The 27,103-nt window shown below is 34.9% G+C and overlaps 3 protein-coding genes across 4 annotated transcripts; 1 reads left to right on the top strand and 2 right to left on the bottom strand.

Moving 5' to 3' along the window:
- Positions 1–14,496: 14,496 nt before the first annotated feature.
- LOC108750761 (ATP-binding cassette sub-family B member 8, mitochondrial) lies at positions 14,497–17,967 on the top strand. 2 transcript variants are annotated; one of them, XM_018490482.1, is made up of 10 exons: positions 14,497–14,738; positions 15,085–15,418; positions 15,498–15,662; positions 15,750–16,163; positions 16,238–16,549; positions 16,632–16,855; positions 16,931–17,105; positions 17,301–17,479; positions 17,545–17,692; positions 17,773–17,967. In XM_018490482.1, exons 1-10 carry the CDS (start codon positions 14,680–14,682, stop codon positions 17,851–17,853), a joined length of 2,091 nt encoding a protein of 696 aa, XP_018345984.1. In that variant the 5' UTR covers positions 14,497–14,679; the 3' UTR covers positions 17,854–17,967. The 2 variants fall into 2 exon arrangements, with proteins under 2 accessions (XP_018345984.1, XP_018345985.1); XM_018490483.1 differs by lacking the exon at positions 17,773–17,967 and having other exon boundaries at positions 17,356–17,479; positions 17,545–17,626.
- A 230-nt stretch (positions 17,968–18,197) lies between these two features.
- LOC108750408 (dentin sialophosphoprotein-like) lies at positions 18,198–22,769 on the bottom strand. The gene is made up of 2 exons (XM_018489824.1): positions 22,655–22,769; positions 18,198–22,061 (listed from the first exon to the last, which is right to left on the bottom strand). Exons 1-2 carry the CDS (start codon positions 22,742–22,744, stop codon positions 18,198–18,200), a joined length of 3,954 nt encoding a protein of 1,317 aa, XP_018345326.1. The 5' UTR covers positions 22,745–22,769.
- Positions 22,770–23,416: 647 nt separating this feature from the next.
- Positions 23,417–25,525, bottom strand: LOC108750762 (TM2 domain-containing protein CG10795). The gene is made up of 3 exons (XM_018490484.1): positions 25,222–25,525; positions 24,784–24,865; positions 23,417–24,013 (listed from the first exon to the last, which is right to left on the bottom strand). Exons 1-3 carry the CDS (start codon positions 25,418–25,420, stop codon positions 23,737–23,739), a joined length of 558 nt encoding a protein of 185 aa, XP_018345986.1. The 5' UTR covers positions 25,421–25,525; the 3' UTR covers positions 23,417–23,736.
- Between the last annotated feature and the right edge of the window lie 1,578 nt (positions 25,526–27,103).

The following is a 27,103-nucleotide window of genomic DNA, read 5'->3' as shown; positions in this document are numbered from 1 at the left end:
TCGGACATTTCAATACGGCACGAGAGAAATTTTCGGAAAAACATCAGATATGTCAAACATTAATTTAATCTATATGTTAAAAATCCTTGTAAAACTATATATGTAATTTTACATAGATTTTATAAAAATAATTTTTAAAGTCGGGAATGACACTAAAAAATATATTGTCATATGAGTGAGGAGATAATAAAAAATATAATATTTAAAAACTCATCAATTGGTGGTTTGCAATTTTTTCAAGGGTGTTCATCCAATTTGCTATACATTATACAAAAACGTTTACAGCATTTAGCATAAGTCATTAAATAAAACCGATTGCGTTAACGTATCTAGTGATTAATACTTCTTCTAATATTAGTAAATAACGTAAAGTTAATTGTCTGTTTTGCGAAAAGTCCTGTGTAGCTTTATCGCAGAATAAAGTTGTTTATGCACGGTCGAAAGGTCCGATGATTGATTCGCGAAACGATGATTCGTTCGCCGACGGCGAGACGAGAAGATATCAAATAGAGATTCTTAACAGAGTCTGGCCACGAGCAATTTTTTTGTCAAAACAAGAGTGAGAAAGAAAGTATATGTACTGTCTCTTTTCATAGATGTAGGAGGCCGACTTTTGAACTGGCCGTAAATAAAGTGCAACGACAGGTAACACAGAGAAAGGAAATACAGAGGCAGAAAAGGAAGAAGATATTCCAAAAAAAAAATCAGGAGAATCGAGGAGACATTCAGAGAGATTGCAACGTCGAGCATAAGGGCTTTGGTTATTAGTTTCGAGTATCAAAACGGTATATTCAGATCTCAAATATACATATTTACTTACTTATATCATCATATTACGAGAAGAGAGTATATTTTTTCCAAGACTTTTCTCAAGTTCAAACTTCCATATACATGCTATGTTATTTTAACTTATATTATCTTACTCATTTTAATTTACTGAAATTTGCAAAAAATGACAGGCTAATCGAAAGTTTGTCATCTCGTGGCCAGAACTCCAGGAGCGATCCACTTAACGTTGCAAATGCTTCGTCGATCAGAAAAAAAAATGTCATGAATTGATCGATCAAAGAACAGGTCTATTCTTTTTAGCTGAATTTCTTCGTGCCCAGTTCTTTTTTTTTTTTCCTTCAATATGGAAAGAAAAAGAGGAAGGATGAACCGTGCAAGTTCAGTCAAAAAGATCAAGTCTTCTGCAAAAGCTATTTGCAGCGTTAAGTGAATCGCACCTTATATTACAGAATCTCTAATGCCAACATCACAAACGTTCTGTTCAGCAGATTTCGACATTCGGGCTTATTTCCATTAAATCGGCATAGCATCCAATGTGATACGTTGCATATATCGAACGCTTATCAAGCGAGCGATCAACCGCGATGTGCTCGACGTGCATTCGCGTTCCCGGTCAATGCGAGTCGAATGCACCCATTCGAACGACAATCGTAGCAACGAGCGAGCTTCGCGTTATTGTAATCGGGCTTCGATCGTTTACAAACAATGTTTTTTTCACATCGAAGACGATTTTGTGACCTGAGAAAATTCGTCGCATATTACGATCTTTAAGATGTTTGTATGTGATAATAAGTGATAATAAATATAGTGTGATTTTACAGCGATTGATTAAATACTCGATTTAATATTGGAAGTTCCAGAAATAATGAGAATTATAAAGAAAAGAATAAATATCGGCAGAGATAAAACACAGTAAGGCAGAGAATATCTAATTTTCAAGTATCATATATAATTTGATAAAATAATCTATAAATTATAAAATAAAAAAGTCTTTTACTATTTCTATAAATTATGTTGGCTATTCAAGTGAGAAATATAGTTTGTCAAAATTTTAAAGGGTATCCATTTAATTTGCTGAAGATTGATAAGAATCTTTATAGCATTTAGTATAAATTATTAAATAAAACTGATCCCGTTAACATATTAAATTTTTATCGCTTTATCTATTTTTTTAGACCCATATGACAATTTTAGAATGAATACAGATCAATATGAATATCAAATTCTCATAAGTCTACAATTGACACGAACTATGAGATAAATACATATATATGTAGAATATTCCGGAAATCGTGATACAATCGGGAAAGAGATGATTCTTTATGTAACAATAAATCAAAAATATAAAATAAATTTTTTTCTAAAGCTCTTTTCGAGAAAATGGAGTTTGAATATCATTTTCAATTTAAAAATAACACATATATATATATTATAATATATACAGACTTTCAAAGAAGTGAAGAATTTCAACACATTACCATGGATTCACGCATTTTTAATTCGCAAAAATTTGTCTGAGAATGGAAGGTGATATTTTCAATAATTTTTTTAATTAATAACATAAATACATTATTGAAACTGCATTATTGAAATTGCATTATTTTAAACTATCAAATCCAGACTGACATAGAAATAGCGGGGAATATCAGATTGGCTGAACTAAGCCAGATTGTAACTAGTCAAGTGCACGTGTACTTGACAAATATTCAAGCTCGATATTTTCGAAAACAAAGCTCTATATTAAAAAATTGTATTCGACGTATTTTCGAATTTTTTTATATAAAAAAAAAAACAGTTCCTTCCCCGTTGTACCACGATTTCCGGAACATTCTGTACAGACTGGTAAATTTAGGATGCGTGCAGTAAAATGTCATTTTTATCTTCTTTTCGGCGATACTACACATAAATAATTTTCCATATTATTATTTCATTCGTTGACTCACCGTCTGCGAAACGGAATGTTCACTTGGTGATTATTTTATCGCGATTATAGTCGTGCGAGAAGAGCAGACGGGAAAATATAAAATAGCGGTACGCGCGTATAACGCGAGGTTATTGATTTCTTTGGCCGCTTTTTACCGTACGCGCTTGTCGCGTTTAATCCCGTATAAAATACTTGGTGTTCCCCGGGGCGCTCTTCCCCAGTTTAAAACTGCATTCGCGTTTAATTCGAACAACCGGCAGCCGGGAAATGGCGCGGCAGCGTGCAGCCTGCCGGAAAATCGAAGTAGAAAACTTCGCAATTAGTCCGGCCACCCCTTTGCTACCCCCGCGCCGTCTTCGGCGGCGACGGCGGCGGTAGTCGAAGTAATTAAACGTTGGCCAATTAAACTCCTCATAACATTTTTATAAACTTTCGTACGCTGCCCATGCTCGATGAGCAGAAATGTGACGGTTTCGTTATTCCAAGTGGTGTGCCCCGAGACGGATTAAAAGCAAATGTATTTTCTGATCATTATCGTGATAATATTAAAAGTAATGATACATTGCGAATCCAAATGCGTGAAAAATAATTTCAATATACCTATACGTTATTCAGTTTTTCCATGTAAAAATATTATAGGTTTAAATGTACAAAATCCATATTTATGCGCAATACAATATGTTGTTATTTTTACACAGAAAACTAATCACACGCACATATCGAAGTCACTTTTTACACACTTGCAGAATTTATAGCACATATTTCAAACGTTTGACGAGAACAATCTTTTCTGAAATATTTTATTTAAAATCCAGATTAGATTTTTGAATATACATATTTTTAAATGCATGAAAAATATGAAAGAAATTAATCATACGGCTAATTTAAATGCAGATTCATGCGACTGCAAGAGATGTTGCTCGTTTTTGAAGAAGGCGAATAATCAACGTGCTAAATCATTTTTTCTACATATATACCTATTTTTAATATGGAAAATTGAACTTGATATTTTTGAGTATGAAAGTATTATTTATAAAAAACAAATAGATAAGATATATTTTGATATAATACGATACACAATAGTCACAAATATGATATACGATCAGTTGTGACTATCGCGTATTGGTACGAAAAATATGTGCCTATCATTGGTGGCGCACAATGTTGCGAACGTGTTAAAGCCAACCGAAAAGCGGACACGCGGTTACGGTTGCAAACGAAATTATGCGGCGAAACTATGATGCGCCGACCGTCGACGGTCGCGCGCGACCGGCTGTTTAAAGTTCATAACCGGTCCGGTAGTTTATCGGCCATGGCTCGTAAATCCGATTACAAGAACAGATTTATTTTGACTGGCGCACGTGACCCAACAAAAACGCGGGCCGGCCCTTAATCCACTTTAGGCGCGAATTGAAACGCCGCACCTGCTCGCGACAACAGATGCGTTTACCGCGACAGATTATTGTTCGTTCATAGAGAGAAAGGGAGAGAGAAAGAGAGAGAGAGAGAGAGAGAGAGAGAGAGAGAGAGAAAGAGAGCGCTTCTCATGTATGTATGGGACCTGTCACGTGCTGCAACATGCGAAATCGTTTTATTACTTTTCATAATGTATTCCGATGCACGCACTTATGCGGCAACCCTTACGGTCCTCATCAAAATTTTTTAATTATTTTGACTTTCTTTTCAAATGGCACATTTTTTCCATATTTTAAATGCTATCGATGATCTTTATAATAATTAACATCACTTACATAGTACATTAATATGTAACAACTATAATTTTTCGTCTATAGACATTTTTCATATATAATTGATATACATTGGCGATATTAATAATTTGTTGCACATACCATTTATTACGTACGTACATTTTTTTCCACTTTTAGTATTAAAATTTTGCTATTCCAAACGGCATGCGTGATTTCAATGATTAACATTGATTTAAATTTGATAAACTTTTATTGACTTTTTTATTTATTATACATATAAGCAATTAAATTATATAAGCAATAATAAGTAATATAATAAGTATAATAGTTAAACTCGTATTGCTTCATTAATACGAATTAACATGACTTTTCTCAATATTTTTTATTTACCAAAAGTTATTGAATAGGACATTTAACATTACGTTACTTCACGAGTTTGGAAAATAGTTCGTTATTGGCGTTATCGATTGGCGATTCAATAGGAACCGATAGACAGTCGCTTCTATTACCCGGCCGCATGGAACTATTTACTTCTAATAACCGTCCTCCGAGGCAATAATTGCGATCCCGATGGAAATGGCAATGCGGCCACCGAATCGGGCCCGATCCCTCGATGATGCACGACGATCCCGCAAACAAATCGACCGTCGCGCCCCACAGTTTTACGATCTAATGCCCGGTCGTAATTTATAGCGATCAACCCCCGTCACCGCGTACTCGCCGGACGAGAGGGTCGTTAATGGTGATGTCGTTGGTCGCACAAAGCGCCGAGAATCATTTATTTCAAAGTGATCCCCAGGTATCAAGGAAGATAGTCGAGCTCATAAGCCACCGCACGCGATGACAATAGCCATTGCTTGGAGAATAATTCATAAATATGGATACGAACGGATCTATTTGTCGGAACGGATCGATCTGCCGCCTCGGCAAATTACGAATTCGATACTTTCATCCGTATTTATATTCCATATTTAGCACCATTCATTTAATATCTGTGTGTTTTATTTATTTTGTCCAAAGGTTACGCGCGTTATCTGAAACTTGGATTTATTTAGCGCGTCAAATGTAGGATATAAATAACTTCATAAATATCGTTGCTGGTTCGACAGTGGAAATGAATGAGAGCTTTTAGCTTAAAATAGCTATGAGATCTAAATTGATGTATAATTTCCGTGATTTTTATATCGTACATTTAGTTTATTACGTAGCGTAATAAAATGGAAAAAGTTAGCGATAGTTCGAAGCTTACTGCAGCGTGATAAAATTTTGTGTGTTTGCATTATGAATATAGATAAAAAATGTAATATGAGTTTTATACATTTAATATACAGTATTAAATGATTTGATTAAGATAAACAAGATAAAAAAAGTTACACCAAGTGTAAAAAAAAATTTTTTAATATAATGGAAGAGAGAACAATTATTGTACAAATTAATAAAATATCAAATGGAGCGCGAACGCTGTACTAAATGCATTTATCGCTAAATTCTTTCCAATGCTCGTTTTTTCGATAAATAAATCACCGATCAAAAATGTATTTAATATAGCAAAAAAAAAAAATATTTTCTTAGCAGTTAACACATTCGATAATTTCTGCCTTCCTTTTAAAGTAAGACTCGAACACTACGCTCAATGGAAAATATCAATTTAATGCAATTCATAATAACTCGCAGAGTACGGCAAACACGCTGAATAGTCGCGTTGTGGAAGGCGATGTCATCTGCTCCGTTCTCTGCTTCCCGCGTTCTTTTGCCCGTTCCTTTGTCCGTTCTTTCAACAGTTCTTTTCCCTCCCGCCCCCTGATACAATCAACTTCAAGGATGCACGGAAAACGAGGTAGCCATTTATTCGCTACCCCAGAAGTAACCAAGCGGAGAAAGTCCAAGAAAACCAAGTGTCCCGCCATTGTCGCGACTTTTTTCACCAGGATCGGAAAGAGATTTTTTTAGTACCTCATAAGCACGTTATTTTTGTAATTTCACGCCGTTTGTATAATAATTAATTATTTGTATTATAATTACAGAAAAAAAGATGAGAAAACAAAGAATTGTTTTATAAAGATAAATAATTTTCAAAAATTCCTTTTTAAGATACTAAATATTTTTTCCAAAAATTAATACAGAGTGATATAAAATATAGATAAATTTCCTACAAAATTCAAATTAATTACTTTTATAAATATTTTTCATTTTCATTACCTTTGCTACAATTATAATTTTATGTAAGAGCAATTGACAAGTAACGTATAATATACTTTGCATGTAAATATTTCCAACAGACAATTTATATGTTTAAATGTAACATAAAGTACAACAAATATTTCAATATAAAAACACATTTTGTAATACATCTTTTTCCTAAGAATTTCTATTCTAATTATCCTATTCTAAGTCAAATTAACTATATAGTTAAGAATATTATATTTAACTCTAAAATTAATGTACATTATAACTTGTGATTATTTAAAATTTATTGACGATTAGTTCTATTTCTTGCAGATTGTAATTGAAATAATCATAAATTATAATATACATTAATTTTGAAGTTAAATATAGTGTTGTTTATATCGATTATGCGAAAATGTTAATAATTAAAGATTAGGCAAATAATTATTTCTTCGGTATGACAATTTTGGGATTACGACAAAGCGAACATTGGTGAACATTTCATGACGGCGTCGTCGACGCGCGCGCGTGCGTTTGTAGATGTGTACGTAGCTTAAAACGCCCACAATATCAGGTTGCCGAGCGACCCGCCGCTCTCGGAGGAAAATTTAATTTCAGCTGACAACATCCTGTTCCGCTACACACTACGCTCAGCATTCTACAAAATCGCATGCGAGATGATTGTAGCAGCAGCTCGCTGCTTCAGGCGCGCCAGCTTTCCTCGATGATAGCTCGTTTTCCCCACACTAAATCTACCGATATCGTTTCCCACACGCCAGCGGATTCTTGCGTCGCTATTTACTTCCGCGAATGCGAAACGTAACGCGCCGAAAGTGCTACGAACATATTTACAACGAATATATGGCGTTGAAATTTTGGATCGCAATTAAAATTGGATTTCACTCCGTCGCTCTGTACTTCGTATATTTTTGTCGTTCAAATTAAGATTCATTTTTCATTAAAAGATTCGAAATTATTAACCCCCTGGAGCTGATGCGAGTGTTTATTGAATCCACTCACAACCTATAAACCTCTTTGTAAAAAAATGTCAAATAATTCAACTTTTTTCATATTATGGCTTGAACTTTTTTTATATATTTAGATTATAATTCTTATTAAAAAATACTTAAAATTTATTCTTTGTCTTTTAGTTCCTTCAAAAAGTATCCTGTAAGATACGATATTCTTAGAATGTTGTATAAATATTAAAAACGATAAATAATATTTATTATAATAAAATTCTAGGAATATTGTATGCTTATGAGGATAATTAGTGACTTTTAATTAACATAAATTAAATAAATTTTACAGCGTTAGTAACTGGTCTGAAATTTTGACGTCAGCTATGAAGGGTTAAATTACGGAGAAAAAGAAAGAAAGAGAGAGAGATAGAGAGAGAAAGAGAGAGATCGATAAGTATAAATGTTTCATCACTTTCTAAAAGTATGCAAAGCTTACTGCATTTCAATGAATGGATTTAATTCGTGCAGTTGTAAAATATAGATGAAAATATGTTACTTTTTTAGATTTAAATTGATTCGTACGTTTTGTCCCCTTTCGCTATCGGCGAACACGCATCGTAACTAGATCCACGAACGACTGACACTTTGCAGAAAAAGACCCACCCATTTCGTTCACCGATGTAATAGAATTACAGCGATTCAGCGAAATATCTATATATCTCGAACAACGGTCGATCCTGGGATTATTGGATTACCACGCGTAAAGTACATCCGTATATCTGTTTTTGCATTTAGGTGTCGCAGCACATTGTCCGTACGTGCAAAGATTGCTGATGCAAGAATGTGAATGATCCGTTGAGCGATAGACATGAAATTTCGGATTCTAATTATCGTAACGCGAATGACTGTCGGAAGTAACACAAGCTTGCCAATATCTCTTGGAATGTAATTAAAAAAATTATCAGTCCTATCTACAAATCACATTTGCATTTTCGTATGAAAGTATTTCATTAGTATTTTCATACGAAAGTATTTTCGTGTTAAGGATATAATTCTTCGGAATAATACTGTGTCCAACATCATGTTAATTAACTTCATAAGTTAAAAAGTAATAAGACAACAATAAGGACAACAGTAATGAGAAGATCAGGAGTTGCTTTGTTTCATTTCGGAAGCTTCTCTATTCACATCACAGTCCTTTATTTAGGAAAAAGAAATATCGGCGAAGCCAGGAAAACTTGTTTCAGGATTTTAACTTTGTCAGAGTTCTAACATCAATCCTGCACCGTCATTGGATTCGCCAATATCTCTCATCTCTCGTCATAGGTCAGCCTCCCCTCCCGGTATAAGCGGCGCTTCTCGCAAAACGCACCCCTCTGTGGGGCCCACATTCCCCGCCGAGCGTGCCCGAGCGCGATTTATGCAACTGGAAAATACCTCTCGGAAGCTGAGGCTGACTACAACCATTATTTGTTCTAGTTCGCCGTCGTCGCGGTGCACATTGCAGTCGCCCGATTCCACGATTCCTCGTTTACCCCGTGCACAGTCCCTACTCCCTTTTCCTCCCCCTCGCCGCTACGTGCCTCTCGCGACCATTTTCTAACCAGACCTGGACCCCACCTCTTCCCCGGTTGGCCTCGAGCAACCATCCGCGACCTCCCCATCCCCATCCTCCTCCTCCTCCTCTTCCTCCTCCTCCTCCTCCTCCTTCTTCACCGTTCCTATCCTCCCTACGCGCGTTTCGCATATCCCCGAAACCTCCGTCTCTTCCCCCTACTTTCCTCCGTCCGTCATCTCCCTCCTATCCGCGCGCGCGCGGCCTCCCTCCTCCCTCCGTCTCTAACCCCTCGGCGCGCCGACGTAGCCTCGCGCTACGTCTATTTATCCACCTAGCGGTATGATATTACACCCCGGGGCACACTTTGGGGATTTCCCCCACCCCATCGGTAGCGGAGAGTCGAGGGTGCCCCCCTACCCTCTCTTGGAGCCACGCCCAATCGCGAGCCGGCAGTCGTGCACCCGTTCCGGCTGTTTCCAGAGCCGAGTCCATTGGCCCGCGCTGACTTTGCGTCATCGCCACCCCGTCGTACGCCGGCATCGCGTGCGTTTCACGGACGACGGGGCTCTCTCTCGTATACTCTCGTCTCTCGTCTCTCGTATCCCGCCGCCGCACCGCGCCGCGACTCCGCGGACTCCGCCGTTCGGTGGAAAACGGGGTTGAGGGGAGGAAAGATAGGGAGATTCGCGCGACGAAGAGGGTGTTGAAATTTAGAAGGCTTCATTTGGTCCATTCTTCGGCCGTCGCGGCGCAGCAAACTGTCGCAGTTACGGCGCTTATACTTGAATTCTCCCTTTCTCTCCCTCGCCTCGCCTTCACCCTCTCCGATTCCCATTCTCCTTCTTTTGTTTTCTTTCTTTTACTATCTTTCCTCGCTCTCGGCGAGCCAGCCAGGATTTTCTACGAAAAATCTCTGCCCGTTGCGTTATTGGATTCTTATACGCGAAGTACGTTCCGATTTTATACACGCGCATTACCAAATATTTTATTACAAAATATTTTTGTACGTAAAATAGCGCTCGCATCTTTTTTATATCCAATATATGATCCGGTTAAGTTTAGAGAAACGTGTTATTTCTTATCTTTCAAGAGAATAAAAGCTATGCTACATTTAACGCTTAGTCAATAATTAGCGTATTTCCTGCGAAGTACGTGCATGTATTTTAATACTGTTTATGTTTACTTTGTCGCTTAAATATTTTTTATATCTCGTTACTATGATATATAAAAAATATTTAAGCTTTTAAGTCTTTGTTATCAAGATATCTTCTATTTGCCACATTTAATTTCATTAAATTCTTAATTATTACACATAATAAGTAATTTTCTGATATTCGCAGATCAATGTAAGAATTTATCTGCATAATCATTATATATATATAATATAAAAAATATATATAGCAATAATATCAAATTAATTCAATATGACAAAAAGCTTTTCATGGATATAACAATAACTTTCTCTTTTATCACTTTTTCGTGATTTTACTAAGCTAAATTTCACAAAAATCTCAAATCATCGCATATTAGAAAATATTATAAAGCGGCGATAAGGCGAATGATCGCAAATACCGCAAATCTGGGTTAAAAGGGCGACCTCGACTCGATGGCTTTTGTAGATCCGAGAGGAAGGGTTTAATGTGAAGTTCCCGCCGTTCTCGGAGTACGTTGAGTGCCGCAGATGACGCAAACTCGTTTGCAAGATATTCTTCCAGCATTCGTAAAGAGCATTCTTGAAAAATACGTGCTCTAACAACTTACCGCCCTACTCGCAGATAAATTATGAGAATTAAGAAGAAAACTAACGCGGACTTCCGTAGTACGCACAAGAACGGTAAACAATTTGTACAAAGTAGAATCGGAAATGACACATCGGAATTTTTTTTAATCTTAGCACATGCTGAGCGTATAAAAAGTATCCTGGTAGAAATTTTGGTGATGATTTTTGTTTATTATCTGGGATTCTTGTAATAATTATAAATTATTAAAACTTTCATGCTTAGGAAGCTCTCATGTGAGAAATCAAATAAAAAGCAACAGGCAGAACAGATTAATAATTGTCACAGATTCATGTCAATCTGAAGGTCTTTAAAAGCTTTAGATTAATATAGCTCTTTTATTTGAGATCAATTAACTCTAAGTAATTCTATTATAAGTTCCGTTTTTTTTTTTCAATTAATATAAAAAATAAATGCAGATATAAATATAGACGTAATGTTTAATTCTATGTTTAATTCTACGGTCTGTTTAATTAATTTTATAATTGCAGTGCATTGTTTCTTTAACCTTCTCCCTGTATTCAGAGAGAAACACTGCAAATACATCTTAGGGCCAATAAAAACGTGAATAAAAACCCTAAACGATATCCCTTATAGGACATTTTGTAACATAAATAAAAAGTTATCGAGTAGAAAATTCGATCCAAAATTTTCTTAGGAATGCTATTTGTGATGTATGAATACTTATATACAGAGGGAAAATTAAAAGAACGTAAAAGCTTAGAATAACATGCGTTTTCTTATTTAATAAAATTAGATAACTTTAAATAAAGAGATTAGATAACTCTAAAAATTTTATTTGTTTTTTTCTGTTAATATAGAGAATAATAAAACAGTACTATTTTTTCGTGACTCAACTACTTCGCAATTATCATGATTGTTACGAAGTTTTAAGTTTTTTTTTTTTTTTTCAAAAGAAAAAAAGAAAAATCAAATTTACGAAATATCTTTTCTTCGATACAGAAATATATTTACTGCTTCAAATTTCAGAATAATCCATCTGAATTAAACGTGGAGACCGAAGAGAGGCACGAAGGTATTTCTTTAGTCATTTTCGTTTCGCCCAATTGAGCGAATTGCACATAGTGCGTCACGCAAAAGTACGCGTGAGTATTTAAATACTTATCCCAAGTGGCGATAAATGCTTATCGCAAATGGCGGCGTTCAATTGCCGAGAAGGCGCAGGATAACGCTAATAGCCGCACAGGCAATTAAACACGGCGAATACATAAATACACGTCATTAACTTGTCGCTCAAAGAGTTTGCCGCGGCACGATTAAGTCCTTTAAGGCCCAGCGGTCCTTTAAGGTACACCATTTATTCGACGGGGACTCGCTCGTCGTAATTTTCGTATCTTTCTTAGGCTGTGGTCGAAGTCTCGCTACAAACGCTTCAAGTAATTGATGGAAGAAAGAATTTTACAAACTGACCAATTAAAAAACGCTTCAAAGCGTTATAAAGTATTAGTTTATTATTACTGATCGAGGTGTTCACTCTTCGCACTTTATTTCACTTTCTCGCGACGCGGAGGATATCGAGGGCGGTTCTTCGGCCACGTGGCGGTTCTCCGACTAACTTCCGAGGAAAGTGCGAATAAAAAAAAAAAGCAGCGAGTTACAAACGGCGAGTTAAATTGCAAATCTCCCCCCTCCCTTCCCCCCTCCTCTCCTCATCCCGCTGGATAGATTAATAATAAAATTTATCGCGAGAACGTTCATACCTACAGGCTTCTATTAATCTTACAGTCATTGTTATAATAAATGATACGCGTAAATTGCAATAATTTCGTCGAGTCACATCGATCTTAATTTGTAATTGAAATATATGAAATATATTCTGGTAATTTTCTCTCATTTTAAATAATAATTTTAAATAAAACATTCAGAAGACACGTTATCACAATATATGGTTATCTAAAAATTGAAAGTTATCAATAGATTCAGCAATTCATGATGAATTCGTCATGAATGTCTTGATAACCTTTAATCTTTAAGTAATCATAGATTGTAAAAATAGGACAGAGAAATTCTCTGGATGTCTCTATCCACACAATATGCATTGTTTAGAAGACTTTTTTATGATATCTTTTACGTATCTTTTAGGCTTAATTTCATCAATATAGATTAACTTTAATCTCGATTTAACTTACTGTTCATCTTTTTCTCTCTAACTATTAGAATTAGAAAAAGATAAAGAATAAATTGAACTGGAATTAAAGATAATCTTACAATTAATAGTGGAACCGGGCTTTAGATCCGATTGTATTAACGTTACTTTAACTTACGCTTAAAACTCTCTCCCTTTCTGTCTCTCGATTTTAAAAAGAGAGAATTTTAAGTCTCGTTTACTTCCGATCTACAATAGATGTTTTAAGCCTTAAATAAGAAATTGACCAATTACAGTCGAATTCGAGAAGAATAATCGACTATGATTCGTCCATTTCTTATGGCTTAAGGCTTAGAACTCTATTGTAGATCCGGAGTTAAAATCAAAATAACGCTGTAATCGGGCATTAGATATGTATGTTTCAAAAGACATCCTTTAGCCCTGATTGCACTAACGTTACTTTGACTTTAATTAAACGAGGCTTAAAATTCTCATTTCTCTCAAAACTCTCAAAGTCAAAATAATGTTGATGCAATCTGCCTTGGGCACACATCTTGTCTGATTGTGAGTAGGACGTCCCTTAAGCCTTTTCTACAATATACTCTTTGTTTCCTGTTTTTTGTTTTTTACCTTTTGCTTTTAACTCCTTTGCAACCGTTTTATCGACAATTGTATTTCTTGCTATGTATTTCTTGTTTGTTTCGAAATTCATTAACTCTTATCTCAGGTGATACAAAACAAAAAACCGAATAAGAAGCAAAAAGACAAGATGTAAAAAATAGCAAAAAGTAAGAAACTGGAAACAAAGAACACACTGTAGAACAGGCTTTAGAGGTCTGTGCTGTATATATGAAACAAGAGTACCTAAATATTCGATATAATAATCTCGGCGAGAATTCGGCATGTGATTGCCTTTTATTTTTTCTGTATCTCCCATGTTTCGATAGCGCGTATTTTTCCACGTGCAACAGAATCTTATCTTGCAAGACCCAAAGTAAGACCGCAAGATTCAAAGTAGCTTACCAGATTTGTCCTCGTTTTCTGCAAACCGCGCAATTGTCACAGCCGAGCCTTGAGGAGCCGCTTTCTCCGGGATTTCTCGTCGAATGCTGTCAAGGACAAAATTTCAAGGATAAATTCGTTACTTCAACTCACTTCTATGCACTTCTACGCGAATTAAGTTACGAACTTCAAAACGCGCACGCGCACTTCGAAACGAGCTACGAGCTACGAGTATGATTCCGTTCGGGATGTGCGCTATCAACGCCATTTGTGTCATAATATCCTTGTCTCACGTCTAATGAATGATGAAGATAGAATTATGACATTTATGACACAAATGGTGCTAATAGCATCTTCCCAAACGCGGCCTCCACGTAGCACAAAACAGCGCGAAAACAAACTGGCTAGATAATACATCAAGAGCCATCTGTGAGAAGATCATGGAACGCGCGCTGGATACGTTCAAACATGGCGGCGCCCTTGGTTGCGATATTATTAGTTTAACCTTTTCAGCAGCCGAGTGAAAAAAAAATTCCGTCATCATATGTATATAAGAATCATTAATAGTGATGTGTTTTTTCATGAATTTAATGAACGAAATATACACGCTGAAAGATACATGCCGGCATAATTAGACGTTATATAGTTCAATATCACTAATCATAATATTAATATATTACAAGAATGTCTGTATTACGTGCTGCGTTTTTCACCTGTCATAATAATGGCTCTATTATTCCAAGGTAATTATGAATTACTTTTGTCTCTAATTATGTCTTATAATTATATTGCATAAATCTTTAAAGAGAAAATATATAAACATAATACATAAAAATAAAGAATGTTATACATGCTGTATTATATAGTCACTTATCACAATAATGACTTTATTATTTCAAGATAATATGAATTACTTTAGTCTCTAAGTGTATCTAATTATACCGCACATAAATCTCTAAAGAGAAAATATGAGTATAAAAATATGAATATATATAAAAATCCTATATTTAGGATTAGAATGATCTAAGACAATGTTAAGCGTGTTATTTTGATGATATGTTAAATCAATTTTTATTTAATTAATTTCAGGTATTCCTTGCAGAAGTATTTTTTGCAAGGAAGAAACCAGAACTTATGGGGGACAGTAAAGCATGAATTTAGTAAAATTACTCAAAGATATGCCAAAGAAAATGTGAATGAGTCAAAACTTTTCTCGTACATTCAGAAATTTGGTTTCAGCGGACTTGGTATAACGGTTGCTTGTATTTTGAAATCACATAATCGAATTGTACTCTGTAAAGAAGCCAAAAGAATAAGTGACATAAGTCCAGTCAATCTGGATAATCGTGACTTGATCTTTGAATGGACAAAATTTGTCAAGTATTTATATCCACATATCTGGTATTTATTACTAGCATTATCAGTAAGTATTTATAGATGTGCAAAAATAATTGATAAATCTTATATCATTGCAAATGATGTACTGGCAATCATATTTCTAGAGTGCATTAATAGTTGCATTGTTAAATATACAAATACCGCAATGCGTTGGAAGTGTCATAAATGTACTAACGGAAATATGTCAGAATAAAAATGATTCTGCAAAACAAGTCATTTTCCAGCTTACTCAACCAGCTTTTATTTTGGCACGCATGTACATTGCACAAGTATGTAAGATAATTATAATATTTTTTCCGATATCTTTATGAAATTCCATATACTTGTCTCTAAATATCTAATTTTTATCTTTCAAGGCATTTTTTACTTTTGCATATATTTATACTCTGTCACACGTTGGTGAAAGAGTTGCAGTGAGTTTACGTCAGGATTTGTTCAAGTCCATTATTATGCAAGACATAGCGTTTTTTGACAAAACGCGTTCTGGTGAAATAGTAAGTCGATTGACCAGTGATATTCAAGATTTTAAAAGTTCATTTAAAATCTGCATTTCTCAAGGTTTGAGAAGCTTCACACAAATTATTGGTTGTATCGTCTCTGTAATAGTGATATCACCGCAATTGACCACTCTTGTGGTATTCAGTTTGCCCCCAATAATTTTTATCGGTACTCTGCTGGGAAGAAGTTTGCGCAAGCTGTCGATGGAAGCGCAAAATCAAGTTGCAAAGTCTACAGCTGTCTGCGAGGAAGCCATACAAAACATCCGAACGGTATTTTAAAAATAATGAACTGAAAAAGATGCAAAACAATATTAATACACTGCACTTTCTTTTTTTTTTATCAGGTGAGAGCCTTCGCCGCAGAGAAGAAAGAAGCGGAAATGTTTTACAAAGAGATTGAACGTTCGTCTGATCTATACGAACGATTAGGTTTTGGTATAAGCTTCTTTCAAGCAGGATCGAATTTACTGCTTAATGGCATTCTACTTTCCACGCTGTATTTTGGTGGGCAGTTACTCTCTACAGGACAATTGTCTCCGGGAAATCTCATGGCATTTTTAATGGCTACTCAAACCATACAAAAGTCTTTAGGCCAGTTATCAGTGCTTTTCGGAACCTTCGTTAGAGGACAGAGTGCTGGAGCCAGGATTTTTCAGGTAATTTATTATATATTTGGATTATACAATTTTGTAGTAACTTTTCCTGAATTAAAAATTATAATTATATCTTTTTTTTTAGTACTTAGATATGCCACCTTCGTCAATGATGATCGGTGGTGACATAATCGCGGATAAATCTCTGGCGGGTAATATAGTTTTCAAAGATGTAAATTTCAGCTATCCCACTAGACCTGATCACGTTATTTTGAAAAATTTTAACTTACACATTCCCGCTGGGAAAACTGTGGCTATTGTTGGTACTAGTGGTAACGGGAAATCAACAGTGGCTGTATTATTAGAAAGGTATGGTTTTATAACAATCGCGTGTATTTTATTTGAAGTTTAAAAATTTATCTAAAATTGTACTTATGTTACTAGATTTTATGATGTTGATGAAGGCTCCATTACTATTGATGGTAAAGATATCAGATCTCTTAATTCAAGTTATCTCAGAGGCAATGTTTTAGGCTATATCAATCAAGAGCCTACTTTATTTGCTACCAGCATTATGGAAAACATTAGGTATGGGAGACAAGACGCAACGGACGAAGAGGTAAAAAACGAATTTAAATTAATATAAGTACTGATATACTTAATATTTTACATAAGGTCTGTTTTTTTATGCTGCACTCTGAGTGCAATAAGTTGAAGTGAAACAAATGTATATTTGTTTCACTTCAACTTATTGCACTGTGTGTATTAGTTCAGAAAGTACAGCAATAAAAAACAGACCTATAATTTAATTTAGGTCATCGAGGCAGCTAAAGAAGCGAATGCGCACGAATTTATAACGAAATTTCCAGACAGCTACGCGACCGAGGTTGGTGAAAGAGGCACACAGCTCTCTGGTGGACAAAAGCAACGAGTTGCTATCGCCAGAGCCTTATTAAAACAACCATCTGTTTTAATTCTGGATGAAGCAACAAGGTAGAAATAGCAAGATTATATGAGATGTGTCTTGGTGTGGTTTATGTATTTGCCTGTGTTTTTAGTGCATTGGACTATGAAAGCGAGAGAGTCGTTCAAAAAGCGATTGAAAATGTTACAAAAGGTAGAACAGTTCTTGTCATTGCTCATAGATTGAGTACCATTAAGGGAGCTGACGTAATTGTCGTGTTACAACGTGGTGTCATTGTGGAGGTATGCTTTAATTGATAAAATTAACGCCATGTTTTTATTATATAAATATATATAATACATAAACAATAAATGTTTTTTAGATGGGCAAACATTCAGAATTGATTAAACGAAAAGGAGTATATTACACGCTCGTTAACGAGCAGGAAAAAGAGAACATGTAATAGTAATAAGACATAAAACAAATTATATTGTACAAACGATTAATGTAAGTAAAATAATAAGAGAGTATTTGTTACTATTTTCTCGTTTTATAAAATAATTTTTTCTTTATACCTCGATGTATATATACAGAAAAATGGATTTATGTATTATATAAATTGCTCACGACTACCTCAGAAACGGGAATCAAATTACAAATCATACAATAAATTATTTTATCTACATATTTGCATTATATACACGTATATATCTTTTAACAATAATAATATCTACATAGTCTAAACAAAAAATTATATATAATTTATGAATTTATTTAAGATACATTTATGTTTATAATTAGAGCACTTTATTCAGTTACAAAAGTAGGAGATGTTTCCGTGCTATCCTTACTACTTTGCATTACCAGGTCTGTGTCTGAAATAGATGGCTCTTGTATGGAATGTATTGTAGTTGCAATATCATCTGTTACTTCTTTTAAAAAAGTGGATTCCGTCGTTGGTGTTAAATATAATTCAGTATTGTCGGGTAAATATCGAGCAGAAAAACTTTCGACTCCATCTGGTGTAAATGAACTAGTATCTACAGTTTTACTGTCTATTGACGGAGTAGCTTCAGATAATCCTTCCGTGGCAATTTGATCAACAGCTGCTTGTGGCGGCAACATCGCAAGTGTCGACGGAGAAGATAATATATCAGAATCATACCTCGGACTATCTGTGATTGAATCGGTATTGAAATTTGATGTGCTGTCTTCGTTATTTCTGTCCTGTCCCGTAGCTGCATCTTGCATTTCCTCATCTATTTTCGGTGACATGCTGTTAATTGGAGAAGATTCAGCTCCATTATTTATTGTTGATACCGGGTACTGATCAACCGAATCTGTATTCAAATTTGGTGGCGTTATTATGCTGTCTTCATTATTTCTATATTCTTCCGTAATTGCATCTTGCATTTTTTCATCTATATTCGATGGCACGTCGCTGATCGGAGATTCTGATACATCAGTTACTGTTGGTGCAGAGTACTTATCAACCGAATCTGTATTAAAATTTGATGGTGTCACTATACTGTCTTCGTTATTTTTATATTCTTCTGTAATTGCATCTTTCATTTTTTCATCTAGATTTGGTGACACATCACTAATTGGAAAGGATTCTGATATATTATTTATTGTTGGTGCCGAATACAGATCAACCAAATCAGAATTCCAATTCGATGGCATTAGTGTGCTGTCTTCATTGTTTTTAGATTGTTCTGTACCCGCATCTTGCATTTCTTCATCTATCTTCGATGACGTACTGCCAATTGGAGAAGATTCTGCTGTATTACTTACTGTTGTTGATGCCAGATACTGATCAACTGTATCTGTATTCAAAGTCGATGGCGTTATTATACTGTCTTCGTTGCCTCTATATTCTTCTGTAATCCCATCCTGCATTTTTTCATCTACATTCGGTAACACGTCGCTGATTGGAGAAGATTCTGGTACATTACTTATTGTTTGTGCAGGATACTTATCAATTGAATCTGTATTAAAATTCGACGGCGTCATTGTGCTATCTTCGTTATTCCTATATTGTTTCGGAATCGCATCTTGTATTTCTTCATCTATATTCGGTGACACGTCACTGATTGGAGAAGATTCTGCTACATTACTTACTATTAGTGGCGTGTACTGATCAACCGAATCTGTATTAAAATTCGACGGCGTCATTGTGCTATCTTCGTTATTCCTATATTGTTTCGGAATCGCATCTTGTATTTCTTCATCTATATTCGGTGACACGTCACTGATTGGAGAAGATTCTGCTACATTACTTACTATTAGTGGCGTGTACTGATCAACCGAATCTGTATTAAAATTCGACGGCGTCATTGTGCTATCTTCGTTATTCCTATATTGTTTCGGAATCGCATCTTGTATTTCTTCATCTATATTCGGTGACACGTCACTGATTGGAGAAGATTCTGCTACATTACTTACTATTAGTGGCGTGTACTGATCAACCGAATCTGTATTAAAATTCGACGGCGTCATTGTGCTATCTTCGTTATTCCTATATTGTTTCGGAATCGCATCTTGTATTTCTTCATCTATATTCGGTGACACGTCACTGATTGGAGAAGATTCTGCTACATTACTTACTATTAGTGGCGTGTACTGATCAACCGAATCTGTATTAAAATTCGACGGCGTCATTGTGCTATCTTCGTTATTCCTATATTGTTTCGGAATCGCATCTTGTATTTCTTCATCTATATTCGGTGACACGTCACTGATTGGAGAAGATGCTGTTACATTATTAATTATTGATGCCGAATCAATCGAATCTGTATCAAAGTTCGATGGAGTCACTATACTATCTTCGTTGTTTCTATATTGTTCTGTAGCTTCATCTTGCATTTCCTCATCTACATTCGGCGACACATCGCTGATTGGAGAGGATTCTGGTATATTACTCATTGTTGGTGCTGAGTATAGATCAACAGAATCAGAATTCAAATTCGATGGCGGCACTATGCTGTCTTCGTTACTTTTATATTGTTCTGTAGCTGCATCTTGCATTTTTTCATTTATATTCGATAACACGTCGCTAATTGGAGTAGATTCTTGTACATTACTTATTGTTGGTGCCGAATATTGATCAACCGAATCAGTATTGAAATTGGATGGCGTCAATGTGCTGTTTTCATTGTTTTTATATTGCTCCGTAATTACATCTTGCATTTTTTCACCTATATTCGGTAACATGTCACTAATTGGAGATGATTCTGGTACATTACTTATTGTTGGTGTCGAATCAACCGAATGGGTATTAAAGATTGATGGCGTCATTGTGCTGTCTTCGTTGCTTCTATTTTGTTCCGTAATCGCATCTTGCATTTTTTCATCTGCATTTAATGACACATCCCTGTTTGAAATGGATTCTGGTACATTACTAATTGTTGATGCCGAGTACAGATCAACAGAATCAGTATTCAAATTCGGTGACGATACTATGCTGTCTTCTTTATTTTTATATTCCTCTGTAGCTGCATCCTGCATTTTTTCATTTATATTCGGTGAAATGTCGCTGATTGGGGTAGGTTCTTGTGTATTACTTGTTGATGTCGAGTATAGATCAACTGAATCATCATTAAAATTCGATGGCATCACTGTGCTGTCTTCGTTGTTTCTATATTGTTCCGTAATCGAATGCGGTGTGTCATCGAGTTCTGTCGTTAATGGCGATGTAATTCGTAAATTTAATAGTGATGATTCGTCCTCTTCGTTCTGTCCTTCGTCAGATGCTTTTTGCATCGTTTCAAGCTGATTCGGAGTTTGACTGTACATTATCTTTTCGTCGCTGCCTTCAGAAATTAAGTCTTCTTTGATTGGATTTAACGAACTCGCATTATTATTTGACACTTCCGTATCGTTATCATTATCGTTATAATTATTCTCCGATAGTGGTCCTATTATATTTACAGGGGTAGTAGTGATAATATCATCGAAATTCTTGAAATTTACATTTTCCTCTTTTTCTACAATAGGATCGTCTGTGCTGGCTTTACTTCCTTCAAGTATTTCTGAAATTTCTTTTTCGTCTACAGCTTCATCGAGATGTGAAGATTCCACATTTTCGCCCGGGGCATCTGGAACACAAACTGTAGTATCCACCGAATTGTCGTTCACACAATCTGCCACAATATTGCAAACTCCTTTGTCCACTTGATATCCGGTATTTTGTGGGCACTTGAAGACACTCTGATGAAGTCGATGTCCGTTTGTATCGCATGTGTAAAACATGGAACAATGACCAGGTACGGGAAATCGACCATATCTCGTGCAACGTGGCATTCTAACGTGATCGTAATATGTGTAGTCGTCTGGTGGAATAATACTGGGAGTTAATTTACTTGAATCGTAGTAAATGCATCGCTGCAAACGATTGTCGAAGATCTGTCTGTTTGCACATTGCGCCAGGATCGACTTATCACGTTTACAAATGTGATAATATAGAGAGCTTTTACAATGCGGCTTTAAGACGTTGATGCCACATGATTGTCCGTTTTCAATGTGAAGTACTTTGCCGCCTCCTGGCACACCTAAACAACGGCCTTCCTCCTGATCATAGTATTGATTGAACTTGCAATAATGTATAGTGGCGGGCTTAATTGCTCGTCGACGCCTGCTTATCTGCGGTTCCACAGCTGTATTGTCAGCGTACTGCAAAAGTTATTTCCTTGATATAAAAATTAATAATAAAGAGCAGGTATAATATTTGATAAATTTCACATTTTATTAAAAAAAAAAATATATATATATATATATGAAAAAAAAATACTACATATATACCCAGATAGCCAAATCTATCGAAAGCAGATTTTTTAAATATCTGCTACACACTATGTCAACAAAATAACAGAATTAGATGTACATAATACTGTTAACAGACTACTAGAAAAAAACGTAACAGAATCTACAAGTGTGAAATAATGTCGGCAGGATCTGCTCAGTTTCTGCCAACAATTTGCCTTCACATTATATCAACAGGCGATGTTAACACAAGCCCAATGCGAACGCAATTGATGGCAGACTCTGTCATTTTCTGCTTGAAATGAACCTGCTGACAATCTGCTAGAAGATTGCAGACATTTTACTATTTGGGTATATTTGTAATTTATTAGTTCACTTAAAATATACTTCGATATTTCATTGATTCTTAGATATGCCAGTTTTCCTCATAATGTAATCTAGCTTTAGCCTATTTTTAAAAATTAGGTCTATAGATAGCATCAAGTAATGATCAAATTGCTTACCTCAGAATTGTTTGAATGATATATTGTCGCAATTAATAGTACAATTCCGAGTGGTAAAAGTAAAAGTAGAATCTTCTTAGTTGAAGTCATGATGCGAGAAGCAGCTCGTCTCTCAATAATGTATCTTCCCGATTTAATAAATCACGTCTGTCTTTTCAACTCTTATGAAACGATAACTTTAAAGAACTCGTCACGAAGAGAAGTATGTGGATTTATACATTTCATATCGTAAACGTGCCGATTAACATGTACATAATGCGAAATTGCAACGTGATGCATCTTCGGTCGGCATCTTAGAATTTCCGAGAACGCAAGATGTTCGTGCGCAAAACGCCGTTACCGAGCTCTCTGTACACGAAATTAACGGAAGTAATAATAATAAACGCTTCTTATTTTCGCATTTATATCAGAGGAACGAGAGATTGGAAATACATGCGAGATCGCACGAATCGAATTACGTCCGTGCATCGACATTAAGAAGTATAGCTTACAGTTTCGCGATAAATCGTTCAAGGCCGATTGAGTCATAATTGCGGAATTCGGGAGTATAATTATCACGATATTTGCATTCTGAGAAATCCTGATCAACTGAAGAGCACAATAACAGAGAACTTTAGAAATAAAAACAACAGTTTATTAATTAAGCTAGCAATAAGTAAATCAGTAGTAAATCTTTATATATACAATATTTTTTGTTAAAAAATAAATATCTACAAGTTAACGTTCACAGTTCATCTTATAGAATAGAGTATAGAGAATAAATTATATTGAAATATATATATATATATAGATACATGAAATAGAATTTTATTCTAGGATTTATACATCGTTGGCTGCGTTCGGAAACTGTTTAAATTTTATATATATATATATTTTTTTAAATATTAAATGTTAAACAAGGACAGATAATGAATCTGAGGCATCGGAGGCATTCGAGCAACATTTCCGAACGCAACTGTTGCTTGCGACGAAAACATAGGTCAGTATATAATTATACACACACACATACACGCGCGCGCGTGCGCGTATGCATGTATAGAAAAATCGTCATTTACAACTTGCTTTAAATATGCTATTTTCTCTCAGCAATCATATTGTGGTACTCTGTATGTAAAATTGTTGCTCCTTATGATGTTAATTCCAGCACCATAATATGGCATCACATAGTGTGAACCGTCCGCCGGTCCTACGATTTGCGTAGCTATCAGAATCACATCGGCGAACTGACCAAGAAAAAGAAATCCCAACGTACTCAGCTTGAGCAAGCCTAGAGCAGGATATCCAAGGTAAAATCGGTCTATGCCGAACATGCCAAGAAATATCGATAACAGTAATGATGTTTCAAATGAATATCCATTTCTGAAAACAACAATTCAAACATAAAAGTTCACAAACTGTATATATAAACTTGAAGTAACTTAATGTAACAAAAACACATTTTACACTAAAGGAAGGTGTAGATCTCTGGAACCTACCAGTTTTTTATCATTTTTTTAAGAATTTTTCCAATTCAATTACATATTCTTAATCTATGCTATAAGACTATTTGAAAAAAATATCAATAAAATATTTATGATAGCATTTATTGTTTCTAAATCTAAATGTAAATACGTATTGAAAAATTGTTTCAAAAAATACTACTTTTTAAATTATTTCTAGGATTATCTAGGACTATATGTGTTCCAGTTAAAAATTAATCATCTAAAGCTGATGTCAGAATCTGTAATATGGTTAACTGATTCTTTAAGAGATACATTTAAGTTAATTAAAAGGCACTAATTAATTTCAAGAAAGCAAAATAACATATATGTAAAAAAGAATGAATATTAAGTAATATTTTAGTAAGAATAATTCAAATTTGTAGATGTAACATAAAGAAAATTGACAAATGCTTGACATTTTGAATCAAAAAATTTACAACTGAATAAGTTTAACAGATACACTATCAACTCTAGAAGATTTATTACATATTCAGTTTACTTCTTTCAATGTAAATTAACTCTAATATTGGTTTAACTTATTCTTAATTTTTTTCTAATTATTAAAATTACAAAAAGATGAAAAGCAAATCGAGTCAAGATTATAGTTAATAAACATTAGTAAAAAGAGGCATAAGTCCAATTACTTACGTCCATTTGCAAGGTATATCCTTCTTGAAAGTGTTGTTCTTTGTTTCTGCACAAATAAGGCCATCGGCAGCTAAACATAGCACTAAAAATATATAAATCCAAGTTTAATTTTGTAAAAATTATAATTCCAGATAATTCTAGATAGTTATCAAACTGTTACTTCTAAATACAGTAAAATGAACGATATTTTTAATAATAATATAAAAAACAACGTTCAGCGCAAGGTATAATAAACAATAAAGAAATATGAAGATAATTACTCCAACTGTCTACGCTTAACTCTCTTAGAATGCAAGAAGATATGCGTCTGTCTTATTTTACAACGTTAAAAATAATGAGAAAATACAGCAACAGAACGTCAGAAACGTCAGAATGTGTGAGATTGAGGTTAGGGATACACCAAAATCCCAATTTCGGCGCTCAAAGTCAAGCTCCTACCTTTGGCCTTGTTTTCCTTGGTGCAGCCGCGGGGTTGCTGCGTCTTTGGATCTATGAAATCGTAATCAGGATGGGGGCAAATGTACTGTCCTATTCGCAGGTTATTGCAATCGATCTCATACGTGTCCGCGCCACTGCACAGCGCGATCGCCAACAGAAGGATGAGCAACCCGCTAAAAAGTTGCGTCGAATGGGACATACCGTTTCATTTTACTCAACATTACCTGTTACATCCGTTACATCCGCGAACACGGGACGACGGATGACGACGTTCACATCCTCGTGTTTTGAAACACACCACTTTACACAAGACTGCGTTCGGAAATACCCGAGTGCCCCTGTGTATCATCTTATCCTTATTTAACATTGGGTAAACAACAAGGATAAAACACAGAGCACTCGAGTGATATTTCCGAACGCAGCCCTACAAGTGACTGGTCGAACAGAAACGCGAGAGCGCCATCACGGCTGATCGTGGCTTTTTTCGCGTGACGCTTGAATTGACTTGGAATACGAAATAATAAGGAGATCAAACTCAAGCAGCCGATCACGAAAAAAGTGGACTCGAAACACAGTGTAGGAAAACCCATGGAAAATCTGGCAGATGTGATTTTAGTATAGAAATTTTAGTAGAAAAAATTATAAGTATTAACTGTCACGTATCATAGGTATAATGTATGTAGTAGATACACATACGTGTGACCTGTGACCACGTACAGTTGATACTTGTAACTTTTCCCGCAAGGGGCGATGGCACTAAAATCACATCTGCCGGATTTTCCATGGGTTTTCCGACACCGTATTTCGAGCCCATTTTCAAACCTCGAGTTTGATCTCCTTATTACTCCGTGACTTGGAAGCTCCCAGTAGATTGCTTGCATCATGGGAAGCTCCTATATATTAACGACATCAACGTCAATTTTATGGAAAAATAAAAAAAATAATAAAAATTAAATAATATAAATAGCTTGCTCTACGATACAATTAAACACAAATGATTTAATTTCAATTCAAGAATCAAAGAAATTTTGATTCTTGAATTGAAGATATTGTTATCTTTATCTGATATTTGTTTCCTCTCAAATCATAAAAATTATTATTGAATTTGAAACGCGATATATATTTTTTTTATTTAACTACATAAAATTTCTACGTGTAAGCCAGTTATGTTATTTTAACACTATATATAATTTTCTAATTACAAAATTTATATTTAAAAAAAACATTCTCAAAATATTTTTTCTTCTCTGTGCGTAATTTAATAATATGTTTTAGAATTTTATTAAATACGTAATAAACTATAGAGTTATATGATCTGTCAGTTAGAGATAAGATGATATACTTAATACACACATATTAACTAAAGATATCAATTGTTACATTTCTTCGATATAGGAGTCGTGTACCCTAGTATTTGATCTCCTATGGTTTTTTGAAACAGTAAACGCTTCTTCAAGTAATAGGCAGTTAGTCATACGCAATTCATGGTAACGGACGATACTTTATCGAAAATGGCTCAAACGCGATCCGGTTGGATTAGAGAGTTGTTCTGTGAAGCTCTCTATAAGTTGGATAATGCAATTTTGCAAAGAAATAGACACTGATTAATTCAAATGTGAGTGTTGTGACAACTATACTGGCTGTTATAATAGTATAAGAAAGCATTTAAAATTATCATTGTCTATTCTGTGCAAATTTGCACTCATACCATTATAACAGCAAGTATAGTCGTCATTACAACATTCATATTTGAATTAATCATTGTCTATTTCTTTCAAAAATACTTAATGTATGTGTAATAATTAAGTGATCCATAATATATATAATTTAAAATATATATTCATGTGCATCACATATATATATATATATACATATATATATA

Source organism: Trachymyrmex septentrionalis, unplaced genomic scaffold, assembly GCF_001594115.1.
Source record: "Trachymyrmex septentrionalis isolate Tsep2-gDNA-1 unplaced genomic scaffold, Tsep1.0 scaffold37, whole genome shotgun sequence".
NCBI lineage: Eukaryota > Metazoa > Arthropoda > Insecta > Hymenoptera > Formicidae > Trachymyrmex > Trachymyrmex septentrionalis.
This window is presented reverse-complemented; position numbering and strand designations above follow the sequence as displayed.

Excerpts from the sequence above, each read along its gene's own strand:
- LOC108750761 (XM_018490482.1), top strand. The coding sequence starts at position 14,680 with ATGTCTGTATTACGTGCTGCGTTTTTCACCTGTCATAATAATGGCTCT. Across the intron at positions 15,663-15,749 it reads CACGCATGTACATTGCACAA|GCATTTTTTACTTTTGCATA; the intron begins GTATGTAAGATA and ends TTATCTTTCAAG. Across the intron at positions 16,856-16,930 it reads GTGGCTGTATTATTAGAAAG|ATTTTATGATGTTGATGAAG; the intron begins GTATGGTTTTAT and ends TTATGTTACTAG.
- LOC108750762 (XM_018490484.1), bottom strand. The coding sequence starts at position 25,420 with ATGTCCCATTCGACGCAACTTTTTAGCGGGTTGCTCATCCTTCTGTTG. Across the intron at positions 24,866-25,221 it reads CAAGGAAAACAAGGCCAAAG|TGCTATGTTTAGCTGCCGAT; the intron begins GTAGGAGCTTGA and ends ATATATTTTTAG. Across the intron at positions 24,014-24,783 it reads GATATACCTTGCAAATGGAC|AAATGGATATTCATTTGAAA; the intron begins GTAAGTAATTGG and ends TGTTGTTTTCAG.
- LOC108750408 (XM_018489824.1), bottom strand. The coding sequence starts at position 22,744 with ATGACTTCAACTAAGAAGATTCTACTTTTACTTTTACCACTCGGAATT. Across the intron at positions 22,062-22,654 it reads ATCATTCAAACAATTCTGAG|TACGCTGACAATACAGCTGT; the intron begins GTAAGCAATTTG and ends TAACTTTTGCAG.